The sequence below is a fragment of the Rattus norvegicus genome, chromosome 9 (genome assembly GCF_036323735.1).
Source record: "Rattus norvegicus strain BN/NHsdMcwi chromosome 9, GRCr8, whole genome shotgun sequence".
Lineage (NCBI taxonomy): Eukaryota > Metazoa > Chordata > Mammalia > Rodentia > Muridae > Rattus > Rattus norvegicus.
In genome coordinates this window covers 100968162-100995617 of record NC_086027.1, presented here as the reverse complement: position 1 = coordinate 100995617, position 27456 = coordinate 100968162, and the positions used below count along the sequence as shown (strand labels likewise).

Here is a 27456-nt window from a genome sequence, read left to right as displayed (position 1 = left end):
ACTCAGTGACAGAGTCTTCCCCCAGATCCTACGTCAGCCCCAAGCCTGCAGGTAGCCAGGATCCCTCCACCCTGCTCGGACATCTCCGTAGGCAAGTAGCAAACCAGGTGTTGCAGCTGCCAAGACCACCTGAGTGGTCTGGCTGGCAGGCACTGACTCTGGTGACGGGGCCAGGATGCTATAGGCAGCTAGTGGAATCTGACCAGCGCTCACTGGGATTTCCAGATTCTTGCTTCCTGTGAAAGAAAATTGGACAGGGACCATTGACTAGTAATGGAAGCACAGGTGGTTTATTAAGGAAGAAAGCATTCCAGGGGAAGAAGTGGGCCAGAGTTTGAAGAAAGGTCAGAAGCTCAATGGCGCCAGTGCCTAGGGGTCACTTGTACAGTAGAGCTCATTGTATGTCTGCTATGAGTTGACCTGGGAGGGATTGGGTCCAAGACTTTTCTGCCAATTGGTTTCTTTCATATGCTAATGCTGACTACCCCCACCCCTACTCTCCTGACACAATCACTGCTGTCACTAAGGGCTGGCGATGACCTTTTCCGGGTTCCAGGTCACGAGGCTCATGCCAGTAGTTCTGCATGCATATCAGCAGCAGACTAGATCGAGCTTTCTCCTGACTGCAGGTGCAGCTTCCCTGCCTTTTTTTTCTTTTCTTTTTAGTGATGTGATGAGCATTTGGGTGATTTTAGTCCCCTATTTGGACTGACAATGTCACAAAGACAAAGGAACCGGGGACCTGCAGTTCCATGGGCACTTAAGTGGGCAGTGTTTGACACTATTTCTCAGAGGTGGTGCCCGGGCTTGAACCCACCAAGCCCGATCCCTGGGTTGGTCCGGAACCCTGGAAAGCAAATGCCTTCTCTACCCCCATCACCTAGGCCTATCCAAAGACCTACCACCATGTTCAATCGGAGAGATGGTGGGACCTGCAATCCTCTCTGATCCACAGCAGTCCCTTGCAGAGGGGGGCACGCCTCAGGACCAGTGCCAGGAGGTGACTGGGCCCCATCCCCCAGCAATGGCCCTGGCCTGACCACTCTCAGTTCTCATCCTGGTGTGGCCACCACAGTGAGTCCAGGTAATAAGGTCAAGTCCTAAAATTTTCTTGGCTCCTACCCAAGGGAACAGATTAGATAGGTGTAAGGCAGGAAGTTTGTCCTCTCTCTCTGGATATGAGCAGCTGGGCAGAGGTTGGGGGTGGGGTGGGTCAGGAGCCTCCTGATCAGGCACAATGGATTGGCCCCTAGCGGCCCAGGCATGGCGGGGGAGCCAGAAGTAAGAACTGCTCAGGCTGGTCACTTTCTGCTCACAGAACTACTGAACCCAAACCAGAGGCTGCCCCCAGGGACCCTTGCTCAGTGGGTGTAGTGCTTAGCACCATCTGAGGCCACTGGGTGAGCAGCATTCTCGAGAGGTAGCCTCATCCATGAACAGTATTCATATTCCTATGGGGCTTCCGTCCCCCCAGGGCCGGGATGGGCTGCAGAGGCACAGCCTCCCCGGCCCCACCCCAGGTGCCCCTGTGCAGCTGAGGGTAGAACAGGCTCTTAGAGACTTTCGCTAAATAGCACGGGATTCCTCACTTGGGCCCAGAAAGCAGCAAGGCCCAGGATGAGACCTTGGCATCTCTGTCTTAAATCTCCCACCTTCAAGATTGAAAGCTCAGTCATATTCATTGCCCTAAAACCCGATTCCAAGATCAGCAAAGCCTCCCTGGACAGGCCGCTTCCCTAGAGGAGAGCAACGATGTAGGAGGATGAGGCCGTACCTTGGCCAGGACCACCTCGTCACACACAGCTCTCCCCCACCCTAATCCTCTGTTTTAACCTAAAGCTCATGTCAGTATTGCAAAGATCACTTGGGAGGTCGTTGTACCTGTTCCTCTTTCGACCGTGGCCACACCAATTAAATATGCTACTTTATACCACTGCCTGTTTGTTTCATTCGTACTAGTGATGATAGTGGGCAGCAGGTCTGGTGTGCACCTCTGGAGAGGTTCTAGGCTCTTGTATCCCAGAACAAGGACTTGGACAGAGTTATAGGGATACTAAGAAACTGTATTGTAAGAAGAATGCATCTCCAAGGGAGGAAGTGAATTGTAGCAGGGACAAAGTTTAGAAGCCCAGCATTTGGCTCAGAAAGGATTGGGGTGTTTGTGTCAACTACTTAGTGTGGATTCTAGGAATGTCTTGGAGTCTTACTGCTGTGAACAGACACCATGACCAAGGCAAGTCTTATAAAGGACATTTAATTGGGGCTGGCTTACAGGTTCAGAGGTTCAGTCCATCATCAAGGCAGGAGCATGGCAGCATCCAGGCAGGCATGGTGCAGGAGGAGCTGAGAGTTCTACATCTTCATCTGGAGGCTGCTAGGAGAAGACTGACTTCTAGGCCGCTAGGATGAGGGTCTTAAAGCCCACAGTCATAGTGACACACTTATTCCAACAGGGCTACACCTTTTAATAGTGCCACTCCCTGGGCGGAGCACATACAAACCAGCACAAGGGGGTTCATTGTGTGGCCCCATCTTTGTAGCTTATTTGTACAATGTGGGCTTTATATGTCCTGTTACCTGTAGTTCATGATGAGTTACAGGTCACTTTCACTCTCTCCAGAGCAGAAGCATCGGAGCCCTTCACAGATGGTTGTGAGCCACCACGTGGTTGCTGGGAATCGAACTCAGGACCTCTGGAAGAGCAGTTCTCTTAACCACTGGGCCATCTCCAGCCCCTACAGGTCACTTTCGGTTGTTCTAGAATGCCTTTGCGCCTGTTCCAGGAGCTTCAGCCGGTTCTAGTGGGCCTTGGTGGTGAGCAGAGCTGTCCCGGCCATCTTGTCTTCACCCACAGGTATTTCTCGAGTACCTTCTACCCTTTTCTTGTAAGGCCTTTCAGATCTCACACTGCATGCAACTCTCCCACCTGCACTCCTTCCTGAGAGCTGTGGTCCCAGAAATTGTGGGTGTGGGGGTGCTGGAAGACAACAGTGCAGGTTTTAAAGTCTAATAAGTATTTTAATAAGTTTGATGGGCCACAAACCCTGCCTAAGAAGGACCACAAAACTCTCTTATAGCCAGTGACTGGGGAGATTTAGACCGTGCGTAGCAGGGATTTGCTGAAATCCCCATGTCACTGAGTTTTCTCCGAGACTCCTGTATCCTTGAAGACTCAAATTTTATATGGAGGTTAAAAACACAAGATCTAAACGAGATTGATTTGATAGTGCCCACCAGTGACCCCGAATTGGATGGGGCTTGTGTTTCACACTGCTTTGGCAGCATTGACCCTGACCCGTTAACCCCTCACCCACATTGCTAAGGCTCACACACACCCTAGATATGCACCCACTAAGGGTCAAACAGTGTCCCCTAGCTTTTGAGAACACCCAGTGTTAAGGCCTATTTTTAGACCGATATAGGGTAAGTCCCCCAACAGGAACACCTCCTGGATTCTGAATTAGGACAATTAGCTGTGATGTCAAAGCTGAGCCCTCAGGAGCAAAATAATCAGCTGAGAATCAGTCCTTCCCTCGAGCAGCAGGGGCTTCTAGGAACCATCCTTTTGGGAGCAGAATTGAGAATATGATAACCCCTTGACCATTTCCGCACACCTCTGACTCAAGGTCTATTTAAAACTCGTGGGAGGACTCTAAATTCGAACACAGGGCCATTAGACTTCTCAGTTTGCTTTTTCCAACATGGCCACGTTGATTGAACCTCTTCTCTCTACCCCTTCCCATCACCATTACACACCAGGCTACCAACCAGGATGTTTTGCCTAACACTCCATTTACTCTGTGAACTCAAAGGGAAAAAAATTCAATCTATGTGACCACTTATTTGTAAGCCTCTTGCATATTGTGTAAACAATATCCAAACCCAACACACGTAGACAACACGTAATCACACACAAACCACACATACAGATTTAAACCCCGAACATTTTGTAGTTTTGGATTCATTGTTTTCCAGTTTTTAAGTTAGTCTGTTGGTATGATTATGTCCTCCACAGCACTGAGCAATCTTTAATCCCAAACCTGCCCTTTCAAGGGCTTTTAATAGAAACAGAGGAGGGCCCAGACCTTAATGACAGGCAACGCTGAAAGCCTTCCTAGTGCTGTTTAAGAGGCAATCTGACAGGAGGGCCATTCAGTAAAGTAACAACAGGTTCTTCCTACCCGGGGCCCATGCTTCCTCAGCCACGGTCTTTTGACCAGGATTACAGTGCCAGACATAAAAATGTCCTCCTGCAGAGCAGGCCTCAAATCCAATCAGAAGGCAGCTGTCACCTAATAATAGTCCTGCTACTTTTGTACCGACTGGCACGTCAGAAGAATTACAAACAAAACAAACAAATAGGTCGGGAGGGGTTTGTTTCGGTTTCTTTCCTGGACATTTTGCTCCAGGGTGTGTCTTATTACTTGGGAGAGTAAACCCACACCCTTGGGGATGGGACTGTCCGCAGTAAGTGAACAGGAAGGATGGGACACAATGTGTGGCCGTGCTCTTTGAGCTGTGAGTGGGTTCGAATTTGGAAAGATAAAAACATGGCAGCTTGTTACCTTAGGACACAAACTGAGGCAAAGCACCAGGCTCTTTAGGAGATAGGAACTAAAGTTTTAAGGCACCACAAGCCATTGGACCAGTCTCCCAGACTGTCAGAATCTAAAAGGGATCGTTTTTCCTTTTTAAAATCTCTACATTCCCTCTGACTCAGCAGGGTCAAATAATCAAAGAGTAGAGATCTCTTTCCTTCTGGAACTGCTTCCCGACTGGGAAGGGGTGCTAGGGGACATGGCTGGGTGCCCCTGTCACAGAATCCTACAATCATAAGACTAAAAGGATTGAGCTATATATTTGAGAAGGAGGCGGATGGTTATCACAGGAGGTTGAAGGTCATCTTGTGATGTCATTTGGAGGTCAGGAGGCCCTCAGTAGTGAGACACAGTGTCAATGTAGATGGTAACGATCGATTCCCCGAGATAATCCTATATAGAGCTCAATGGCCTGTAACCCAAAGCTATCAAACATACATGCCAGAAGGTTCAACAAGCAGAAGCCGGTGTCTCAGTAACTTCCGTGTTGCTATTATAAAATACCTTCACAGCATCAACTTAGGGGAAGTAGGGCTAATTTCAGCCAACACCTCAGGGTCATCTCCATCTCTGTGGGGGAAGTCAGCAACAGGCACTTGCCATCAAGAAGCAGAGAATCACCACTGTACAGCAGTCTCCCCGAAACGGCAACACCAGGAAGTAAACGTTACATGTCTGGGAAAGCTGAAACAGTTCACCAGGGCCCTCCCTAGGGTCACGGAAGCAGTTGAACAGCTACTGAGGTGACTGACCAGCCATGCGGCTAAGAGGAGAGTCTCAGCCCTGCCTGCAGACTGTGTAAAGATCTCTAGGAATGCAGCCTTCCTGAGTCAGGCTAGGGACTCATAGCTTCTCTATGATGCAGTTTCCTTGGACTTGGCTGGTCCACAGATCAGTAAGACATTGCATTCTGAGACTACTTCCAGGAGAACCTTGAAGGGAAGACAGGTCCTGCCTGGGCTAGGCCTATCCAAAAAGCCCTAAGCTGAGACAGACCAATAGACTACTACCCAGGATGGATGGCAGGATGGATGGCAGGATGGATGGAAAGGTCCCACCATCTGAAAGCAAGTAGGAACTGGACAGGCAAGAACACGAAGCTAGCCTAAAGCCATGAATTAGGAGGCATCAGAGGACGCCTTAGTTTGCTTTTTCTTTTTCTTGCAGTGATGAACACGTGACCAAAAGCAACTTGGAAAGGGCTTCCTTGCCTTACAGGTTACAGCCCATCGGGAAGACAGGAACTCGGCAAGAACCTGGAAGAAGGAACTGAAGTAGAAGCCATGGAATAATACTCTTATTGTCAGACTCCCCACGATCTTCTCCGCTGACTGGGGTGACACTGTCCACAGCAGGCTGGGGCCTCACACAGCCCACACATCAGCTCTCAATTTAAAAAAAAATGCACCACAGACATGGCCACAAATCTAGATTACCTCTTCCCACGTAATTCTAGTTTGTGTCGAGTTGACAAAAACCATTCAGCACAGAAGGTATCTATCCCAAGAGCACTAAAGGATTGCAAACTATATGGAGAATTGGAACCACCTGGTCCCATTTATTTGTCCTTAGGTCCCTGTCCCATTCTGGAGGATATATTTCATGACTGCCCAAACAGGGGTGCTACACGTAGAGAGTTACACAGGTGTCTTAGCTCAGTAGTCAGGAATCAAGAGGCTAAACCGTCCTTTAAACTATATTGTGTGTGTGTGTGGTGTGTAGGGGGGGTGGTCTTTAAAGAAAACTGCTAGAGCCCTTAAGAGTGGTTGTGACAGTGGTGGCTGTGAGCTAATCTCCAGGAACAAAGACCCTATACTTCAGGTGACACTTGTCGGGTGAGATTGGAGTCTACAGTAGAGACTATATGAAAGACAGTTGAGGATCTTGGCTTCTATGGGACGTGGAACTTGGTGTTAGAAATGCCACAGGAGCCCATGGAGTCTTAAAGAGACTTAAAAGGGCACCTGAAATGCAGACACAATAACTCTACCTCGGAAGGGATGGGCAACAAGGCAGGACTAGGAAGGGGGGAGTGAAAAGATACTTGTGTATCATATAAAGTTACATGCCGTTAAAGTGGATTGGAACCACACGGCCGCATTTATTGTCCTTAGGTCCCTGTCTGATTCTGGAAGATCCATTTCATGACTGCCCAGAAAGGGGTGCTACACATAGTTACACAGGTACCTCAGCCCAGTAGTTAGGAGTTGAGAGTTCCTATCACTGAGGCAAGTCAGGGAAGTAATTGGCTTGCTCTCCGTGGCTTGCTCAACTTTCTTCTACATCCCAAAATGGGTGGGACCTTCCACGTCAATCATTAAGAAAACCATATAAGACATGTCATTTTTCCTTTTATTGGAACTAGATCTTTTTCCTGACATATCCTGATTATGATTTCTGCCTCCCAGTTCCTCTCATTAAAAAACCAATAGTCTTCAAAGGGATGATAATAAACTGTAGCAAAATCAAATATAATAAGATAAAACAAAATCCATCACATCAGGGTTGGACAAAACAAACAGAAGGAATAGGAGGGTGAGAGGAGGCACAAGAGTCTGAGACCTGCTCATCCACACTCAGGAATCCCATAAAAGAGCCACAATGTATGTGCACAGGACTGGTACAGACCCATGTCCCGCCCTTTGAATGTTGCCTCAGTCTCTGTGAGTTCACATCAGTTCGATCTTGTTGATTTAGAGGGCCTTGTGTGTGCGTGTGTGTGTGTGTGTTTTTTCCATCTCTCTGGCTCTTAAACTCCTTCTGCCTCCTGTTCCTAAGGGATCCCTGAGATGAGACAATTCGATAGAGACATCCCATTCAGGGTTAAGTGTTCCAAGGTCTCTCTCTTCATAATGTCCATCTGTGGGTCTATCTGCTCCCATCTGCTGCAGGAGGAAGCTTCTCTAATAGTGGCTGAGCAAGGCACTGATTTGTGAGTGTAACCGAATGTCATTAGACGTCATTTTATTGCTGTCTTCTGCTGCTGCTGCTGCTGCTGCTGTGGTTGTCGGAACAGCAGTGTTTGGTTTTACCCTAGATCCCTGGGCTGTCTGGTCTCTGGTTCCTGATCACTCAAGCAGTGCTGGATATGGGTTTCATTTAGTGGAGTGGGCCTCACGTGAAATCAGACATTGGTTGTTACTTTCACAAGCACTTGCCACCATTACCCTAGCATATCTTGTAGGCAGGACACCACTGTCCATTAAAAGGTTTCTGGATGACTTGGTGTTTATATTTCTCTTTTAGTAGAGCACAGGTTACCTTCCTGTACCAAAGGTGCTCGAGTGTAGGGGTGAAGGCTGTGTAGGCACCACTTTGACTTCTCCACGTTCAATGAGCTGTAGATGTGGGGCCTTGCTGTCAGTTTGTGGAGAATAACCTATAGCCTAGACAGTAGCCTGGGTCATTCAGAGATTCCCATGAGACCCCCTTCGGCCCACAACTCAATTAGATGCAATCCAATCCCTATACTAGAAGCTTTATTTGGTGACAAGAGATGGCATGTTGAGACGCTGTCTCCCTCACTGTTTTAGTGATTCAGATTGTCTTAATATAGACATAGTAAAGCCTTTTCTGTGTTAGCTTTCCATACTAGCCCTCAAATCGCTCTGTCCATCCCTGTATTCCCTCCGGCACCCCCATTCATCCATAACTGTCCCTTCTATTTCTCTTTCCTAATGGATCCATCTAGTCCCTCATCCTCTGTGGTTCTACAGATTATAGCTTGGTTATCATCGACTTTACAGCTAATGTTTACACTTAAAGAAATACAAAGACAAATTTGTCGTTCTAGGTCTGGGCCACATCACTCAGGATAACTTTTTCTAGTTCCATCAATTTACCCGTGAATTCCATGATGCACCTTTTGTTTTGTTTTTGTTTGTTGTTTTGTTTTTTGAGATAGGATTTCTACATGTAGCCCTGGCTGTCCTGGAACTCAATCTGTAGACCAGGCTGGCCTCAAACTCACCGATGAGCCTGCCTCAGCCTCTCTAAGTGCTGGAATTAAAGGTGTGCACCACCACACCAGGCCATAATGATGCCCCTTTTTAAACGGGTGGGCAATATTCCTCCGTGTAGAAGTACACTTTCTTTATCCATTCTTCTGTTGAGGGACATCTAGGTTGTTTCCAGTTTCTGGCTATTATGAACAGAGCCCACATTGCTTACTCATTAAAGAAACAGGACTGCCTACAGGCCAGTCTTACAGAAGAATTTTCCCAATCGTGGCTGGTTCCCTTTTTTCAGAGGACTCTAGCTTGTGTCAAGTTGACGAAACAAAACAAAACTAGCCGGTACACAGAGTAGGCTTTGAGGAAGTTATTTATATAGCACAAACTTCTCACGAATGCTTTGCCAAATGCAGTCTTTAACAAGTCACAGGTTACCTCCAGATGTCCTGGAGTTTTCCAGCACTTACTCCAGTGCCTCTGACACTCGTTCTAATTGGCCTTGGCCAACAGCGGTATGGGGTTCAGCCTTCCTCTTTGCCAACAGGTTTTTCTAGTGCACTATTTATTTTGACATTTGTTTTTTTTTCCTCTGGGGTATATGTTGGGGCCAGAGAACAACTTGTGCTATATGGTTCTCTCCTCCCACCATGTTGGTTCCAGGGACTGAGCTTAGGTTGTCAGGCTCGGTCGCTGGCACCTTTGCCAGATGAGCCATTTAACTTTCTCATATTTTTAGGATGCTAATTTTGCATATTTTGTGTAAAGACTCCTTCATTTTCCACCCCAGGTCTTCTGCATCATCTGAACAGATGGCCAAGCCTAGCCCACGGGGACATGGGATTTTTCCTCTAAAGCTGAGGTTACCTGAGGAAGGTAGTGTGCCATGTGCATCAAGGCAGGGTGCTCTGCTGGTACCATGGACGGGGAACCCACTACAGCACACTAGGGAGCATTGCGGGGGCCCTTCCCCCTCCTGATGCTTTGTTTCTCTCAGTCAAGCTACTTAGGTGTCTGTTGTCTAGAGGCATAAGACTCAGAAAAGAATCATAGGCACACACGTGTGTATTATATATTTTGATATCATATAGATACATCATCCCTTCCAAGGTGAAGGTTCGGGTAATATTGCAAAAGAGAGAGTGGAGGGAATGTGAGAACTGGAGGAGAGTGGGTGGGGCCTAGGATGCTGATCAGCTGTGAGCAGGAATGCTGCTGCTGCTGCGATCCTCTGAACACCCTCAGGCGAACCAAGAAACAAGCGAACCACTACTGTGGTAAGCCAGGTGATGATCGTGAAGCTGTTAGCAATCTCTGACAGGGAGATGAGGGTCAGCAGGCCTAGGGTTGCAGCCACGGCTCCCTCACACCTTAGCCATGGGGATTGGTAATCTAGTGGTGCAGTTTGGGGATTGTCACCTATGCTGAGTGGGGCTTCTCAGTAACGGAGCACCCAAAGAGCCACCATGCTTTTGTCAGCAATACCAGTAAACCGGTTTGCCAATTTATACTTGGATGGAATCCTTTCTTTGGTGTCTGGAAGATGAGCAGACTTTTGGTTTTATAGAATAGGTCATACAAAAAAAAGGGGGGGGGGGAGTCAGTTAGGCAGTAGGCCTTGGATAAAGGGGTGGAGAATGGGGAGGGACAGCCCTCTCCTCTGAGCTGGAGGGGCTCTGGCTCTGGGTATGGCTGCAGCATTTGGGCCAAGACCAAAATCAAAGCACAGAGGGAGAAGCCCAGGGCTACTACACCTCCAAATGCGCTCTGGCTTTGGGCTGGCTTTGGGGCTGATACTTTACTCCTAAACCCCTTGCCACCTGGGGCCACATCCTTAGAGAGTGCAGGTACCAAACCAAATATCCAGCTTCCTCACTACAAACTCCAGTAGACCCCTCCCACAGCCACTGGCCTCAGTGACCAACAGGCCCACCACAGAATGGAAATACTGAAAGTGGCTCAGGACAGCAACAGGGGTGTTACTGCTGAGCGTGACTTTGTGAGCGCTGGGTCTCCAGAGCTGTATCAACACTGACAGTCATGGGCCTTAGGGGACAGCCTTCCAGATCACAGCCGCTGCCCTTCTGCTTAACCCTACATGTGGTGTGAAGTTTAGAGGTAGGAAAAGGAAACAGCCATTAGAGGGTCCTCTGGGAAGATGTCTCCTGGCTCTCTGAGCTGTATGTCCCTTATTTGCCTCTCATCACTTGCATCTGGATGACAGAGGACCTTGCCAGGACCAACTCCAGGGGAGAGCTAAACTCGGTGGCTAGCTATTAAGGCCACATTCTGGTGCCCAGGGGTTCTCGATCTGGGGTGGCAGGTATGTGGTCTCAGTCCAGGGTCCCTCAAGTCGGACATTAGAATCCTGTGGTCCTTTCAGAGGGGCAGATACAGCTTCTCCAGACCAACTGGGTCTCCTAGAGTGCTCAAACCGCACAGCGGGTTCAGGCTGATTTGGAGTCTCCTTGCTCATATATCACAGGTTCCTCTGGCTCATGGCACATGTTCACTTCTTCTAGGTGAGGCTCAGGCTCTGAGTATCTTGGCTCTTGTGGGGTGTGCTAGAGGCTGTGGCCGGCAAGGACGCATCCTGGAACTCTTTGGCCATGTAGTAGTAACAGATGGCATCCAGGCAGCAGTTGATGTCTGAGAGCTTGGCTGTGATTGTCAGGGCACGGCTGAAGATGTTTCGGGCAGCGCAGGTGTGGAGGTTCAGGGAGACCTGCACTGTCAGGATCAAATGCAGGGGCAGGAAGCAGATGATAAACACGGCCAAGTTGGCCCAGACCATGCGGGTGGCCTTCTGAGTGGCCTCCACCTGCCCCACGTCAGTGGCTGGCCTTCGGGCCAACGCAGTCACAACCTGCAAAGAGCAGAAGACCACTATGGCCAGCGGCAGGTAGAATCCCAGCAGCGAGAAGGCAGTGGTGCTGAAGTTGTACCGATTTTGGCTGCTGAAGCAGAAGCCACCCTCCTGTATCCCCAGGCGCCAGCGCAGTACCAGGGAGGTGACCACTATCACCCAGAGGGCCACACACACTGCTCCAGCCTGCCGTGGGGACCGCAGCTCACGGGCACGCAGGGGATGCCGCACTGCCACATAGCGGTCCACAGCAATGGCGGTGACCAAGCTTATGCTCATGTACCTGTTGACCAGGTAGATGCCCTGTGAGAGCTGGCAGATGGGTGTGTCCGAAGTACTGTATTTCAGGGAGTACAGCACGAATGGCAAGGAGCAGAGCAGGCAGACGTCAGCCACAGCCAGGTTGGTCATATAGACTCGGGTCTCCGTCCACTGGTGCATGCGATAGCAGAATACCCAGAGTGCCAGGCCATTGAGCAGCAGGCCCAGCACCAGCAGCAAGACCAAGTAGATGGTGAAGACGTGGTTGACTGCAGCAGGCCACGGGAGGATGCTACAATTTGTATTGTTCATGGTCCTAGGGCTGCAGGAGGGTCAGGAAGTCAGTGAGGGTAGGTGGAGGGAGGAGCCCCAGAGTAAGGCCCTGCTCCTGTCCCAAGGCCTGCCCACCTCAGTGTAGGAATTCTGGAGCAGGCCAGCGCCACACACTTGAAACTCCCCATCACAAGGAAAATCTCGAAGTTGCCCTCAGGACCTAACCTCTGCTCACTAGACAATAGAGAGATCAAAGCCTCCAGAGTTGCTGGGAAGACCCAATGTTGCAGTGACCACTCCAAAGCTAGAGACAAAACAACCCCTCCCATCTCCTTAGTCCAACTCCTAGGACCAGCCTGTTGCCGAGGAGACGGGGGTAGTAGGAATGTCCACAGGCACTGTCCAAGATAGAGCTCAAGTCCTAGGCAGAGACAAAGGCTCACCAGCCTCACCCAGCAGGCAGCTCTAAGCAGGGAGGCCTCAGAGGCAGCTCCTCCTGTTGGCCTAAGGATCCCAAGGCTGGGCCTTGTAGCTTTCTGCCCCCAACCTGACTGTAAGAAGACACCTACATTTGACTGACAGATATAGTCAGCACTCATTCTGCCCGGTCGAGAAGACTACAGAGGGTAACAGCTCAAGATAGTCTCTGGAAAGCTGTGGAGACTTCTGAAGCACCACCACTAGGCCCACATCATCCTAAGGGCCTATCCCAGGCTCATGTCTGAGTTCTGGCTTCTCAAAGGTCCTGTCCCTCCAGGACCTGGGTGTACTCAGAGGCTCCTGTCCCTGCCACTGTCAGGAATGTCTCCAAAACTACCCCCCATCCCCTGTCCACTCTCTACAGTGAGGCCCAGGAGGGTTACTGAGCTCATCAAACCCCAGCCAGGTGGGCCTGGGCAGTGGTCTGACAGGTGGCATGGCAATCAGACACCCTCACTCACCCTACTCCCGGGCTGGCCTTGGCTACCCCACCAGAGGGGTGCTGGTGTGACTCCACCACTGAGAGGGAGCTAACCCAAGAAACTGCCAGCAAGGGCTGAGCCCAGGCACACCGGACGCCTGGTCTGCCCCTTTGTTCCTTGTTGGGTACCAGGACCAGGAAGGGTTGCAGGATTGGGTAAGTCATAGGTCTAGGGTTTACTACAGGGGCTTCCTGCAGGGGAAGATAACAGAGGAGAAGAGCTGCGTTCACCAGGGAGAATGAGGCCCAAGCAAGCTGTCTGCCTTGGAAACATTGGAAACATGGAAGGCACACTTTCCTTCCCCACACAGGAAATGGACAAGCACCCACCCCAGTGATTGCAAACAGTGAGGAGAAGGCATGCCAAGGTTCATTTCCTCCTTGGTCCCCAGGGCACTTACAAGCCTACAGCCCATTAGGGAAGCAAAGCGCGGATTCCCGCTGAGATGAATATTCTGCTATCATATTTTTATGTCTAGATTCCATATCTACCAGATCGATTAGACTGGCCTATTTGGTAGCAATCTTGGTTTCATGAACCATGGTTTGTTTTTTGTTTTTGTTTTTCCTTTCATACGACCCAGATTCTTGAGGCTCCTGGGGTATCCTGAGCCAGGCTGAATTCCAAGGAGCTCCTCAGAGGCCCCGGCTTGGACTGCTCCTTTCTGCCTGCCCTTCACTCGCTGATACACTCCCCCCAGAAGCAGCCTGTGGGGCCGCCAACAGAACAGGTCCCCTGGAATTTGTTCAGTATCCCATAGGAGCATCTAGGAGTCGGGCAGAATGGGTCGTGGGATGCCTAAGGGAATGAGCCCCATGCTGCTAGCATCGTTGCTCACACCTGAGGCCCCCCGCACCTGAAAACTTAGCACTACTCACATAGTCTTACTCCTGCCTCTGGGCTTCTAGGGGGCGCGGCCTGGCTTCTCGGCCACCTGAAGCCTGTATAAGTGAGTGGCAAAACCTGTCTGCTTAAGAGACAACACAGAAGTCTAAGGAAGAAGGATTCAAACATCCCAAGAGGTCAAGGTGCACAGACAGCTTGGAAGGAAACATCCTACTCAGGGAACCCTGGCCCTTCAGGGCACTTCCCCACAAAGTTCAGGATTTCAAGTCCCAGAGCCCAGCTACAGCCAGCATGTCCTGGCCTTGACTCAGTACAGCACAGGGACGGTAGCCAGGTCACTCCCATCGCCTCAGAGTTTCACATGGGTTGCCCTCAACAGGCGCAGCCATCCGTCACATAGCCAGTGCAGGGATGCTCACCGTTCAGGTTGGAGAAGCTGCCAGTGGTTGCTGGGCTAGGGAAATGGTGCTTTTAGGCTAGTAACTTCCTACCTGGTATGAAATATGGGGCTGACACGGGGAGGGGGGCTAGATGTGCACGGTGCAGGCCCTTTACCTTTGCGGGCAAGATGGAGCTCCCTTGTGGATAGAGGAAACAGATGCCTGTTCCGTGGATTCAGCGCTGACCACCCAGCAAAGAAGTCTGCAGAAAGCCTGAGCCCATCCCTCAGTCACCCGGATGCCTGGACAGAGGCCCACAGATCCCTGAGCACCTCTCTGCTTTCTGCTTATGATCAGGCCTGGGGCCCCACCCACTGCCTGGGACGTGAGGGCAAGAATAAGGCATCCTCAGTGGGATACTGCATAGGCTCTGAAACCACAGACCCCTACGGGAACGCCCTAGGTCCTACCTCAGGCGTGCAGGCCGGAAACCTGCTGCTCCTCCTCTCAAAGGCGCAAACAGTTGTTTTCTTTTCCAGCTTTCAAGTGCAAGCCACCACTTGCACAGAGTAGAGTCTGAAGTCTCTGATGTGGTCGGCACCAAGGCCTAGAAACACCCTGAGTCACTTTGTACTAGCTGCTTATGTCACTCCCACCTCCCCTCAACCCCTAAGGAGAATTGTGCACTGATCCTGAGCAAGTGCTCTGACAGCTCCCCCAGAAAGTGTACCCTGAGGACCTAAGTCCCCTGCCCAGTCCCAACTGCTCAAGCATACCCGTTCGTTCGCCACAGCTCAGCTCAACGTCACCTACGTGCCATAGCCCTCATCTCTACTTTCATCTGGCAGACCCCAACTCAGGCCCACTCATCTGACCAACTCCGATCTACGTCATCCGACACACCCCACCTCTACCCCACATCTGACAGATGCTCTAGCCTTACCTCAGACCCCAGCCCATTTCCACTTCATTAGCTCCATCTCAGCCCGGCTTTACTCCTCTGACAATGGACCCCCACCACAGCCCATCCCCACCCTCACCTCACCTTATGGACCCCAGCTCCATCTCATCTGACAGATGTGCCCCCCCCCCCCAGCCTTACCCAGTCCGACCTCATTCAGCTAATAGCCTCCAGCCTGGCATCAGCAAGTGATAAATCTCCTGGAGATCTGGCCCATGTGGAAGCCCCAACTACATCATGTCATATACCTGTTCTCCCTGGGGCTGAAGATGGCCAGCCAGGGCTGTCCTGTCCGCCTTAAGGCAGCTTGTAAGTGGAGTAGGCTGTCTGTGGGGCTTACTGACGAAAGCAACAGGGAGGCGTCTGCTCCCCTCCCCCACCGCCTGCACAGCTTTCCTCAGCCCTAAGGCTGTGTTGAATGGAGGGGATTTCTGGAAGGGAAGCTGGTACCTGCTACCTCTGCGGACACCTCTGCTACCTTACAGAGAAGCAGCAAACGAAGCCTTTGCTCTGGAAACAACGTGAAACCTCCAACCAGGCAGCCCAGCCCCACCCTCGGAAGCTTCCTCTTCTGTGGCTCATTTCACTCTTAGCGGGACAGGGCAGGCCCCGCAGCATCTGTGTCACATAATGGCACCCTATACCCTGCTCCCAGGCCGGAGGCAGCAATGTTCCCCCTCTGCCATGCTCATGAAGATGTGTTTGACAGTCCTGTGCCACATTCCTACCTGACAGATGACTTGGTCAACATGTGTGGGTAGGACTGAGGCAGGCCTGTCTCAGCCAGCCCACAGACAAATCTATACAGGCCACTCCTGACCTAAGGGCCAAACCCACTGCCTCAGAAGCCTTTCCAGGGCTCATTGTCTTAGATCAGAATATTCTCTTATGCCTGTGGGCCTTGATGGGCATTCTTTGCCTCAAATATCCTCACTCAGAGCCCAGGGATCTTTCCCTGGGCCACAGGTCCCCCTTCTTGCAGATTACCTTCCCAGCCCAGCCACCCTTTCCCCATATGAGCACCATAGCATCTGACCATTAATAATAGTCTTCCTGTCTTCAAAGACACCGAGGAGCTAAGGAGAGCTTCATTTCCACCCTTCCCCCTTTTCTTTTCACAGGTAGAAACATACCCCGAGAAGGAAGTTATTGGCTAGAGCATCACAGTTGGTGGCAGGTTTGGGACCAACACCCTAGTCCCCTGTATCTCCGGCTGAGCTCCCTGCCTACAGGAAGCCCTAGTTTGGCCTCAGCCTCTCTCTTCCACTGTTGTCACAGGCGTGGCCTATGCTGATGCCCATCTTTCCAGACCTCAGTACCTGTGGATACACAGCATGCCGTGGGGAAGCCCACCTGCACTCATGGTGCTTCCAGAAGTGTCTCCTACCTGGGTACTGGACTGGGTTTCCATCCTTACTATCTCCCTACCTCAACCTCTGGCCCCAGGATCTGCCCTGTGGGTGAGGAGAAGATGCTGCTGGGTAGAGGCATGGTCCCCTACTATCATGTGGACTGGCTCACAGGGCAGGGCATCGCCCCAGGAGTTTCTTCCCTCTGGCTAGGTAGCTGGGGTGGTAACGAGCAACCTCAAGACCTCTCTCCCTCTCCACTGGGCTTCTCCCCAACAGTAGCCTAGTGACCTAGAGGGCTGTGTATTCCAGGAAGGCACTCAACACGTGGAGATCAAGCTGAGCTCTGAGCCACCATCTTCTCTTGCACAGGGCACAAGCTGCCCACAATGCTGTCTCCACACCCCACCAAGCCTCCACTTGTACTCCGGGCTCTGAAGGGGACTCGAGGCACTGCTACCCACGCTGTCCCACGGGGCTGCCTAGCCCTTTTCCCAGAGGACAGGGACCTGGGTGTTCCTGGTCAGGTTTCAGGGTCCATGTCAAATCTATGCTCTCCCTGTTGGACAGCCTCAGACCCATATCTACAGGCTTCTGCGGAAGGCCACCTGCTGCCTCTTGCCTCTAGCAGCCTCAGTTTCCAGGTAGCGCGCTCTCCCTGAGGCCTGCTTGCCCCAGCCCTGCAGGCCTCACCTTCTCCTATGCTGAACCTGCTAAACCCACACCAGGCCCTGTCCGTCTCCCCTCCCTGCCCCTCCCCTCCCCTCCCCTCCCCTCCCCCTCCCTCTCCCCCTCCCCCTCCAGCACCATCTTTGCCGCCATGCTTCCTGCCATGATAATGTACAGTAAGCAAGTAAAGCAGTGAAAACTGTAAGCAAGCCCCCCCCCCCCAACTAAACGCTTTCTTTTATAAGTTTTGCCATGGTCATGGTGGTGTCTCTTCACAGCGAAAGGACACTAAGACAGGTGCTCAGGCCTGCGGTGGCCAGCAGCGAGCAGTGCGCGCCCTTTGAGGATTCAAGGGACTGTAGCCACCTCCAGTGCCCATGTGAGGTTGGATGGAGCCTCGAGTTCCATACACCTCCCTAGGGTGACCTAATGCCTAAGGCAAAATGAACATTAAGGGTGACCCTGCCCTTTTCTGAACTGCTGACACTAACCTACACAGGTAGCTTTGCATTTGTCTTATTAAGACAACCCCTAAAGCACTGGTTTTGTTTTTCTTGAAGTCTGTTTGTTTCAGGGCCTCTTAAGTGCTATGCTCCAGGTAGTGGCCATGTGACCACACACCGATCACCCAGCCCCAGGAGACAAGATCAGAAGGCAGCGTCCTCTGTGTCCCGACCATGGCTGTGCAAGGCAGGGCTGGCAGAGGGGATGTGACCTAGGTCTCAGCTCCATCCTGGCACTCTCAGTTCTTCACAGAACCAGGTCTTGAAGAAACAGCTTCCTGGGAACACCCCTCCCCAACCAGCTGCCTCAAAGCCCGCCAAGACATGACCCTGCTTCTAATGTCATTTTGCGGATGGGTTCGTGGACTAGAGTTCACAGGGGAGTCGGTAACAGCTGGAGGTGTGAGCCTCTCTCAGCCATTGGCCCTGCACGGACCCACACCTCTCTCTCTCTCTCTCTCTCTCTCTCTCTCTCTCTCTTTCTCTCTCTCTCTCTCTCTCTCTCTCTCTCTCTCTCTCTCTCTCTCTTGTTTCCCATTTGGCTCGCACTCCGGGGTCCTTCCCACACCAGTCCTTAGCCTGTCAAGACTACTTCCCTTCACTCCACAAGTCCCGGCCCCACCTCAAAGGATAACAAGGTGCCCAAAATGGTGACACCGTTGGGCTCCACTTGAACTGAAGTCTCTCCCCATCTCAGGATCTCAAGCTTTCCAGCTCCTCAATGAAATCCCACCTGGAAGTCACCACCCCCCACCCCCACCCCAACCCACCCCACCCTCACCCCACACCCCACCCCATCCCCAACCCCCTCACCCCACACCCCTCCCCACACTCATTCCCCACCTCCACCCCCACCCCCACATTCAACCTGGTATCTTTTTCAGGAAGCGGCCATGAGACACCCTGGACACACCCTTACTCCATCCACCTTCTCCCACCTTGGACCCAGCAGCCCTTCTTCAGGGCCCAGCATCCATGATCCCTCTAATCTCAGCTTTCTACTTTCTCTCCGGCTCTCCATGGGGACTGCTGGACATTTCCCATGCCACGATTTCCTCCTGGGTGTTTTTGACCACCTGTTGCTGTCCTCCTCTTTGAGCTTGTGCCTTTGTCTCCTCTACAAGGTGAGCCTGACAAGGTACAGTTAAGTACCAGGCCAGGGCTCTCACCTCCAACCCCAGAACCTGGGGAAAACCACTGTCCTGGTCCATGGCTCTGTAGGCCTTGTCCAGCAGCTGTATGCCAAGGCCCAGACTTTTGTCTAGGAGCTAATTCTTACAAAACTCTCATCTGAGCAATAGGCAAGCAGTGTCTCATGGATGTCACAGGATCTGGGACTCTCCTGAAAGTCCCTGGTAGAGTAAGGCTACAGGGAGTGGGGTCTTCATTACGCAGACTTGACAGAGGTGGCTCTGTGGGGATGAGTGACTGGGACACTGTTATCTCTGCCCACCCCAACTTTTCTGCGTATTTGAAAATTTCCATATGTTTGCAAAAATAAAGAAATGACCCCACATCTAACTTGGAGATGTCTGTGGAGAGCAAAGTCCATCAGTTCTTTAGACAGACAAATCAGTCAGGCAGTTGAGGGAGATGGTGCCACACGGCTAGTAACTTTGTTGTAGGGTCCCTTCACTCTGAAACTTGTCTCATATAGCCCCTTGATGTCTGCACCCCAACTCTCTTGGCCTTCTTGAATAAATAAGGCCCCTCAGGCTCCTCCAACTTTCTGTTATGACAGCAAGAACTTCTACCCTGAAAGTGATTTGTGTTGTGAGTCACTGGGGAGACCTAAAGTGTGAGGAGACCTAAAGGATCGATTAGGCAGCCATTTTCTGTATCCTCTCTTAAACAAAAAATTGTCCTACGGCCTCTGAGATTTATCTATGCAATCACGCAGGGCTACGACAGAGCCGGTAGTCTGAAGACAAAGGTGTGAGCGTGGAACTAAGAGAGCAGGCCTGGCTAGGCCTAGATTCGCTCCCCACTCAGGTGCCTGTCATGCCCCCACAAACCAGCTTGTATTTTCTACTCAGACTGATTTAAAATGATCATTTCAACAAAAATGTGGCAAAGGCAAAAAGAAGAAGTCAACTTAGTTTCAGGAAAAGCACTGAGGTTAAGCTCTTTGTAGTTGGTCATATCTGAGATCCGGGAAGCCTACGGCCTCTGGTGAAGTCACTGACTCTCTGACTATGCCCAGGCTTCCTGGAAATGAAGGCTTATCCTTCCACTCAGAGGTACTCACTCTCCCTTGGACAGCTCCAACTTTGCTGCTTCTTGGCTGCCTGTGCTAGGAGCTGCTAAAAGCTCCTTCCGGGCTCTGTTCCCAGAAGCTGAACCTCTCTGTCCACCTGTAACTAGTTAAGCGTATTCCCGGCATAATTACTGCAGCCCTGTTTGGTGCGAATGACCTTGCCCTCATCATCTCTCGTCTTCCCGGCCTCTCTTCTGTCTCAGACAGCACAGAGATCTGATGCCCAGGTTCATTCCTTCAGTGGGCAACTCTGGCCTCTGCCTATGCTAGCTCTATGGTCCTCTGCCGGTGAAATTTCCATAGGTCATAGTTGAGAGCTCTGATGGGAAGAAGCTACAATAGGATGCTCAAGAGACTTGGTGAAAACCCAAAGAATCCTCAAATATTGAATAGGACCCTGAGAGAGCCCTGAAGGAAAACTAAAGGAGTTATTGAGGGAGATTTACAAGAGCTTTGAGGGGAATGACATGAAAGACTTCTGGGGACATCTGAAAGAGTCCTGAAGAGATTCTGAGGGAATCTGAGGAGAGCCTGAAGTAATCCTGAGGGTTCTAGGGGAGCCTGAGGAGACCTTGAGGGGACACCGATAAGGTCTGAGGGATCCTGAAGCAGTTCTAAGAGGGGTCTATGGACTTCCTGAGAGGGCCCAGAGAAGAGCTGTCAGAGTTCTAAGTCCTAAAGAGCTCTGTATTGCGAGGTGGTGCTGAGTGGTGGCAGTAACGGCCACTGTCCTTCCTGCCCCACTCATCCCTCTTCTGTAGGAGGCCAGCACCCACCTCCAGCAGCCAATGTGTCCTGAGAGACATACGGGTATAATCCTTCCTTCTAGGAAACTTGTGTCCACAGATGGTTTAGGTCAACAGACACCCCAAAGACTACAGAAGAATCATTATCCTCTGAGAGAATCTGCCTTGCCCAGAGATCACAGCAGGAGGATCCTGCAGACTGAGGGAAGGGGGAAGCTCACTGACATCCAGTCTCACACCCTGGTGGTTCACTCACCTCAGGCAATGCTCTTCTACTCCAGGCTGGCCTTCCCCAAGTGCTGCTCAGTTTTAGTGCTGCCAGACACCTCTGTGGAACCCCCTCTGACGCAGTGGAATGGGACCGTGGTTGCTGCCCACATGACAGTTTCTGCCTCATTAGAGCCTCTTTGCCCTTTATTGCCCTCAAATTGCCTCCCTCACTCTTGGCCCTCCTTCCCCTTTCTTGACTAGAAGGCTGGCTTCTGGCCTCATGCCAGGCCCACTACTGGAAGATGCTGTCTCCCTTCATAGCCCTCTAGTCACCAACTGTCTTTCCCAGCCTCAAGATGATTTCAAGAACGCTATACCTTTCTAGCAGAGTCTTCTCCACACAATCCACCTCTAATCTGAGGGCCCCTCTAGCTACCCACCCTCCTAATACGGAGCCTTGACAGGCTTCTTGAAAAAAAAAAAAAAAAAAGCTCACAGGTCCTGACCTATGCCAGAGACCTCAGACTAAAGAAATCTTCTGGGACAAAAATGTCAGCTCATGCCAGCCAGTAGTGGAACATGCCTTTAATCCCAGCACTTGGGAGACAGAGGCAGGATCTCTGTGAGATCGAGGCCAGCCTGATCTACAGAGCTAGTTCTAGGACAACCAGGACTATACAGAGAAACACTTTCTCAAAAAAAAAAAAAAAAGCCAGCTCACGAGAGTTGTGTGAAGTGAATATCTTACTCTATCTCTCCCCTCAGACACCAGCCTTCTGCTTGCATAAGGTAGCATGTCTTGGGAGGGCCGGGAGTTGGCTTAATTGGTGCCTTAGACACACGAAGGCAGCCTTCTTGAGAAACACGGGACTGAGGGTTCTCACAGCTACTCCAGGGCCACCAGCCCTCTGAGCCACTTCCTCCAAGGTTGAGCAAGATGTGGCTGATGATAGACACACATGTGCGTGAACTGTTAGAGATATGAAAAAGTTATCCAGCCTGATCAAGGGAAGACAGGCACAAATGCAGCTCTCTACAGCACTGTGACCCCTCTCCATCAAACGGGTACATGTCCAAAAGTCGTGTTGATCTGAGTGACTTCCTCTGGCATGACTCATTGATCCCTAAGATGTTAGATGTCAGGCAAAACGAGAACTGTGATAATTATCTGACCCGATAACCTCATATCTAGGAATCTACCCCAGACAGTGAGAAAATGATGAGCGAATGCTTCAGGGTCAGCAATGCAGTGCAGACCTACAGAGTGGTCATAGCCTCACACTTGAGTCTGCAAGGCTGGCAGCATGGAGCACTGCAGAGCTGTAAGAGGCAAGAGGGTATTCTGTGTCTAAAATCTATTTTTAAGTTGGGCGGTGGTGGTGCACACACACCTTTAATTTCAGCACTTAGGAGCCAGAGGCAGGAGGATCTCTGAGTTCAAAACCAACCTGGTCAACACAGTTCCAGGACAGCCAGGGCTACGCAGAGAAACCCTGTCTTGAAAAACAAAACGAAACAAAACAACAACAACAACCAAGTCTTTCTAAGTGTGTGCGTGTGCGTGCATGTGTGTGTGTGTGTGTGTGTGTGTGTGTGTGTGAGATGGTGGGGTTGAGGGAGTATACTAGAACATTATGGCCCTCTTTTTGCCTTTTATTTTTATACAGGATCTTACTAACTTTCCCAGGCTGGTTCTGAACTCACTTTGTATCCCACTCAGACCTTGAACTTGTGATCTGGTATCAGCCTCTAGGTTGAATCTGGGAAAACATGTCTTTGCTACCAGACCCGGATAGTTTATAATCTTTTAATTTTTATTCTTTTTCTTCTTAATTTTTAAAGGACACAATGTCACCGTAAAACCGAGGCCAGTGTGCTGGCTAGTCTTATGTCAGCCTGACACAAACTACACTTATCAGAAAGGAGTGAACCTCAATTGAGAAAACGCTCCATCAGATCTGGCTGTAAGGCATTTTTTAAATTAGTAGTTGATGGGGGAAGACCACAGTCAATTGTGGGTGGTGCCATTCCTGGGTCCTGGGTTCTATAGGAAAGCAGGCTGAGCTAGTTAGGGGAAGCCAGCCAGTGAGCAGCGCCCTCTGTGGCGTCGGCCTCCACCCCTGCCTCCTGCTTCCTGCCCTGTTTGCTGTTTGATGATGAATAGCGACTTTGAGGCAGAGCAGAGCCTTTCCTCCCCAACTTGCTCTTTGGCCATGATTATTTTGTCACAGCAATAGAAACCCTGACAGTGGGCTGGAGAGGTGGCTCAGCGGTAAGAGCTCTGACTGCTTTTCCAGAGGTCCTGAGTTCAATTCCCAGCAACCACACGGTGGTTCACAAGCATCTGTAATGGGGTCTGATGCCCTCTTCTGGTGTGTCTGAAGACAGCGACAGTGTACTCACACACATCCTGACAGCTAGCCTAAACTCAGGATCCTTTGCCTCAGTGTGATGAAATTACAGGTGTAAGACACCACGCCCAGATACTTTATATCTGTTTGTATGGAGCCAGTAGCTTTTGAAGTTTGTTTGTTTGCTTGCTTGGCTTTATTTCTTTTTGAGACTGGGTCTGACTAGGTAGCTCTGGCTGCCCTGGAATTCTCTATGTGAACCTGGAACCCATAGATCCACTCACATCTTCAGGACTGCTAGGATTAAAGGTGTGTATTACCACACTTGGCCTTACAGGAAAAAAAAAAAAGGAACTTTAAAATATCCTTAACAGTGAGAGTAAAATAAGGCTCGTTGACTTGTAATAGGAATAGACAGAATAACCCTTCCGCTCTTCCAAGTGATTATGAAGCCCGGTCAGTTCAGCCTGCTTGCAAAAAGAATGACCCCCAAAACCGTTGCTTTTAATAATCATTTCCAAATATTTTAAAATAATGTTTTGTGTATATATCAATATATTCCTCAATCTGTAAAACATCACCCGAATCTGCACTAGTTTCAGTGCGTGGCCCTGTCACTGAGCACTCTGTGTCTGAGAAGGAGAGAATTGAGCGGCTGAGTATCTGCTGAGTAGATGAGGTGAGGTAGACATTGTATAGATCTGAGTGTGAATGGAGAGTGCCTGTTTATACTTCTCCTGTCTTACACACAATCAAGATAGTTCTTAGTTCAGACAACACACAGGCTTACGGGTGTAGAATGAAGCTTCAGGCTACCCTCAACTGTATACAAAGACCTCCTCAGCGTCTGAACATCTAGTCTCTCACGGCCGCTGCACACTGTGGGACAGCTATACAACATGGCCGTTGGGTTTCCTCAGAGCCAGAAGAGGAGGAGGTATCCTTGACAGAGACGGGGGTCTTCACCTAAATCCAGAAATGGCAGTGTGTTGTATGATCTGCTGTGAGAGTGTAAGTCCTGTCCACCATTAACAGCAGGGGTGTCGGGAGGCAGGGGGACTGCTGGCCACATGATGCTCACCGGTAGTTGCATCACAGAAAGAGCGGGCCACTCTTCCTACAACATGGTGTTGCCAGGAATCAAGTAACACCAGCGTCTGCTTGGGCATTTAGACCTGCCTGAAAGTTGTTGGGAGACTGGTGGGCAAGAAGCAGTGACACTAAGGCATGCAAGTAGGCAGGATCAGCCGTCAGGGGAAGTTCAGGGCAAGAGACAAACAAAAGAAATAGTTACAAGCTAAGTGGCAGATAGTGGGGCAAGGAAGATATCCTCGATGAAGAGACTTAGGAGACCCATCAGTAGTGTAACCTGTGTGGACTCTCTGGTCTCCACTGAGTTGCTGCATCAAGATGGGTGGCCAGGATGCCAATCATAACTAAGCCTGTGTCACATGTCACAAGGGTCAGGCAGAGTCAGAGAAGAAGGAAGAAACTGCCACTTCCTCATTGCCATTGGTCCTGATGACACAAAGCAAGTACCAGGTATATAAGGATGTTGCTAGTCTCCCTGCTAAGGGACCTGACAGGAGGCCCTTGCCTTTGGACTGACCTGGGAGAGGAAGAGAAAGACTGAGTATTACAGCAAAGGAGGGGAAGAGGCCACTACGAGGAGTGAGCTGGGAGAGGGCTGATTCCAAGTGTGCACAGCCTGCCTGGTAGAGACAGCAGTTCACTGCTGCAGCCCCTTCTGGGGTACATGCATGGAGGTGTCTTTCCTCGGAGGACCTGCTGCCCTAGCCTCACGGTCGTTATGGGTCAACCTTGAAAGATCACACAGAGGACTCTGACCTGCAGCCAACACCTCTGGTCCTGGCTCAATTATGGAAACTGCCCTTTTAAATTTAAGATGGGAATCGATCCCTGCCCATTGGTTCTTTCTTCTCTGCTACAACCCAGCCAGGGGCAGCAGTAGTGATGAGGCTCCCATATTTTTAAAAGACCCTTTCATTTCTCATTCTGGGCTTTGTGTTGGTGAAGTGATTAAAATAATGTGAGCTGGTAGGTGGAAGACACAGCAGTGATATTGGTCATCACAGGCATGGGTATGGGGGACGTTGTGGGTTCCCCATATAAAACAGTTAATGTTGTCTATGCTGGTCAGTCAGCACTTGGTGGGCAGAGACAGATGGATTTCTAAGTTCGAGGCCAGCCTGGTAAACAGAGTGAGTTACGGGACAGCCTGAGCTACCCACAGAAACCCTGTGTCAAAAAGCAAAAACAAATAAAACTCTCCCAAACATTGTCTATCAATTTGACATGACCTAGAACTCCCAGGGAGCAGAAGCCTCCTCAGGACTCTGGCTGGGTGGCTCTTTTGGGTGCCTGCTTTTGTACTGATAGCCCCGAATGCATCTGCACAGTGGGGAAGAATCATGGCCTAGAAAAGCCAGACATTAGCCTGAGTCCTAAAGGGAGTGAGATGGGGCAGAAATACACAGCCAGCCCAGGCTTCCTGACAGAGCAAGGAATGACACAGACAGTGGTGCATACAAGGTTATGCAAGCCACGGAGAAGTCCAGGTAGCTGGGGGCTGATGGGAAGTAGAGGAGGAAAACAAGTCTCTAGTGTCCAGAGACAAGTCATCAGAACAAAACTTATCCTAAAGGTGTTTAGCTAAGGGGCAGTGTCTCAGTTAGGGTTTTACTGCTGTGAACAGACACCATGACCAATGCAACTTTTATAAGGACAACATTTAATCAGGGCTGGCTTACAGGTTCAGAGGTTCAGTCCATCATCATCAAGGTGGGAACATGGCAGCATCCAGGCAGGCATGGTGCAGGAGGAGCTGAGGGTTCTACATCTTCATCTGAAGGCTGCTAGCAGCATACTGACTTCCAGGCAGCTAGGATGAGGGTCTTAAAGCCCACACCCACAGTGACACACCTACTCCAACAGGGCCACACCTACTAATAGTGCCACTCCCTGGGCTGAGCATATACAAACCATCATGGGCAGACACTGCAAAGAGCTATTGAAAATGGGTTTTGTTTTGCTTTGGGTTTTTGGAAACAAGATCTTGAAGTAAAATAGAAAGACAGGGGAAAGTACAGACGTGAAAAGGAGCCCCTCAGCCCGGAGTCTGGTTGAGGCTTCTCATCAGCTGAAATCAAGAATTCTAACATACGCTTGCCTAGCAAGCGCAAGGCCCTGGGTTCGGTCCCCAGCTCTGAAAAAAAGAAAAAAGAAAAAAAAATTCTAACATAGTGAGTTATCTTCAGAGCATTCCTCCCCTCCCCCAAACCCCCAACACCTAGGACTTCCTAGGAATGCCACCAGAAGTCCTCTTTCCAGTGAAAGGACATGTCCTGATGCCCTTGTGCAACTCTAGTGGCTCCAGCTTATATTTCACCATCTTGTAATCCATGCAAGGCGCCTTTTGATCAACTATATTATCTCATTTATTGAAAACTAGGAAAGAAGACAAGGAGCCACTCAGCAACCACCAGAACAGTATGTCTGGCTAAGGCTAGGACATTTACAGTTATGGCTTTCTCTTGAGTGTGCTCTATCCTTTCTGAATCTCTTGTCCTCTTCACCATGCTAAAACTGTCCACACTCATGCTCTCTGGCGTCTTCTCTCCCGTAGTCCATCTATTTTTAGGAAGCTCCACTACTAGATACTGGCTTGGCCTAAAGTTCTTTTGTGCACCATGAGTTTGCTTTTCTCTGAGTTTACTCCTTGAACTCCTTAGGCTGCTGCAGGTGACAGACAGACCTCTCTGTCTCCATCCCAGCTGCTTCTGACGGCTCCACTCCCTAGCCCAGGTGACCTGGAACTCACAAGATAGCCCAGGACTGCCTTGAACTCATGACAACCCTCCTACCTTAGCCTTCCAGGTCCTAGAACTACAGGCGTGTAATTCACCATGCCAGGCTCTGTTAAGAATGGCTCATCGGTTAAGAGCACTGACTGCCCCTCCAGAGATCCTGAGTTCAAATCCCAGCAACCACATGGTGGCTCACAACCATCTGTAATGAGATCTGATGCCCTCTTCTGGTGTGTCTGAAGGCAGCTACAGTGTACTTATATAGAATAAATAAATAAATCTTAAAAAAAAAAGAATGTTAATTCCATGGCAGATCTATATTGTAAAGACATGGAGGTGTCTATGGAGATAGCACGGGGAGATAGTGCGGAGAAAGAGTCCTTCCTTAGTATGTGAGAAGCTCTAGGTTCAACTTCCAACACAGCAAACCAACCAAACAATCCCCAC

General features: G+C 50.3%; 1 protein-coding gene across 3 annotated transcripts; it reads right to left on the bottom strand.

Moving 5' to 3' along the window:
- Positions 1–287: 287 nt before the first annotated feature.
- Positions 288–21038, bottom strand: Gpr35 (G protein-coupled receptor 35). Of its 3 annotated transcripts, none has more exons than XM_006245540.5 (2): positions 15346–17143; positions 288–11997 (listed from the first exon to the last, which is right to left on the bottom strand). In XM_006245540.5, exon 2 carries the CDS (start codon positions 11985–11987, stop codon positions 11067–11069), a length of 921 nt encoding a protein of 306 aa, XP_006245602.1. In that variant the 5' UTR covers positions 11988–11997; positions 15346–17143; the 3' UTR covers positions 288–11066. The 3 variants fall into 3 exon arrangements, with proteins under 3 accessions (XP_006245602.1, XP_038939931.1, NP_001032436.2); XM_039084003.2 differs by having other exon boundaries at positions 14607–17142; NM_001037359.2 differs by lacking the exon at positions 15346–17143 and adding an exon at positions 20878–21038 and having other exon boundaries at positions 8633–11997.
- Positions 21039–27456: the final 6418 nt, after the last annotated feature.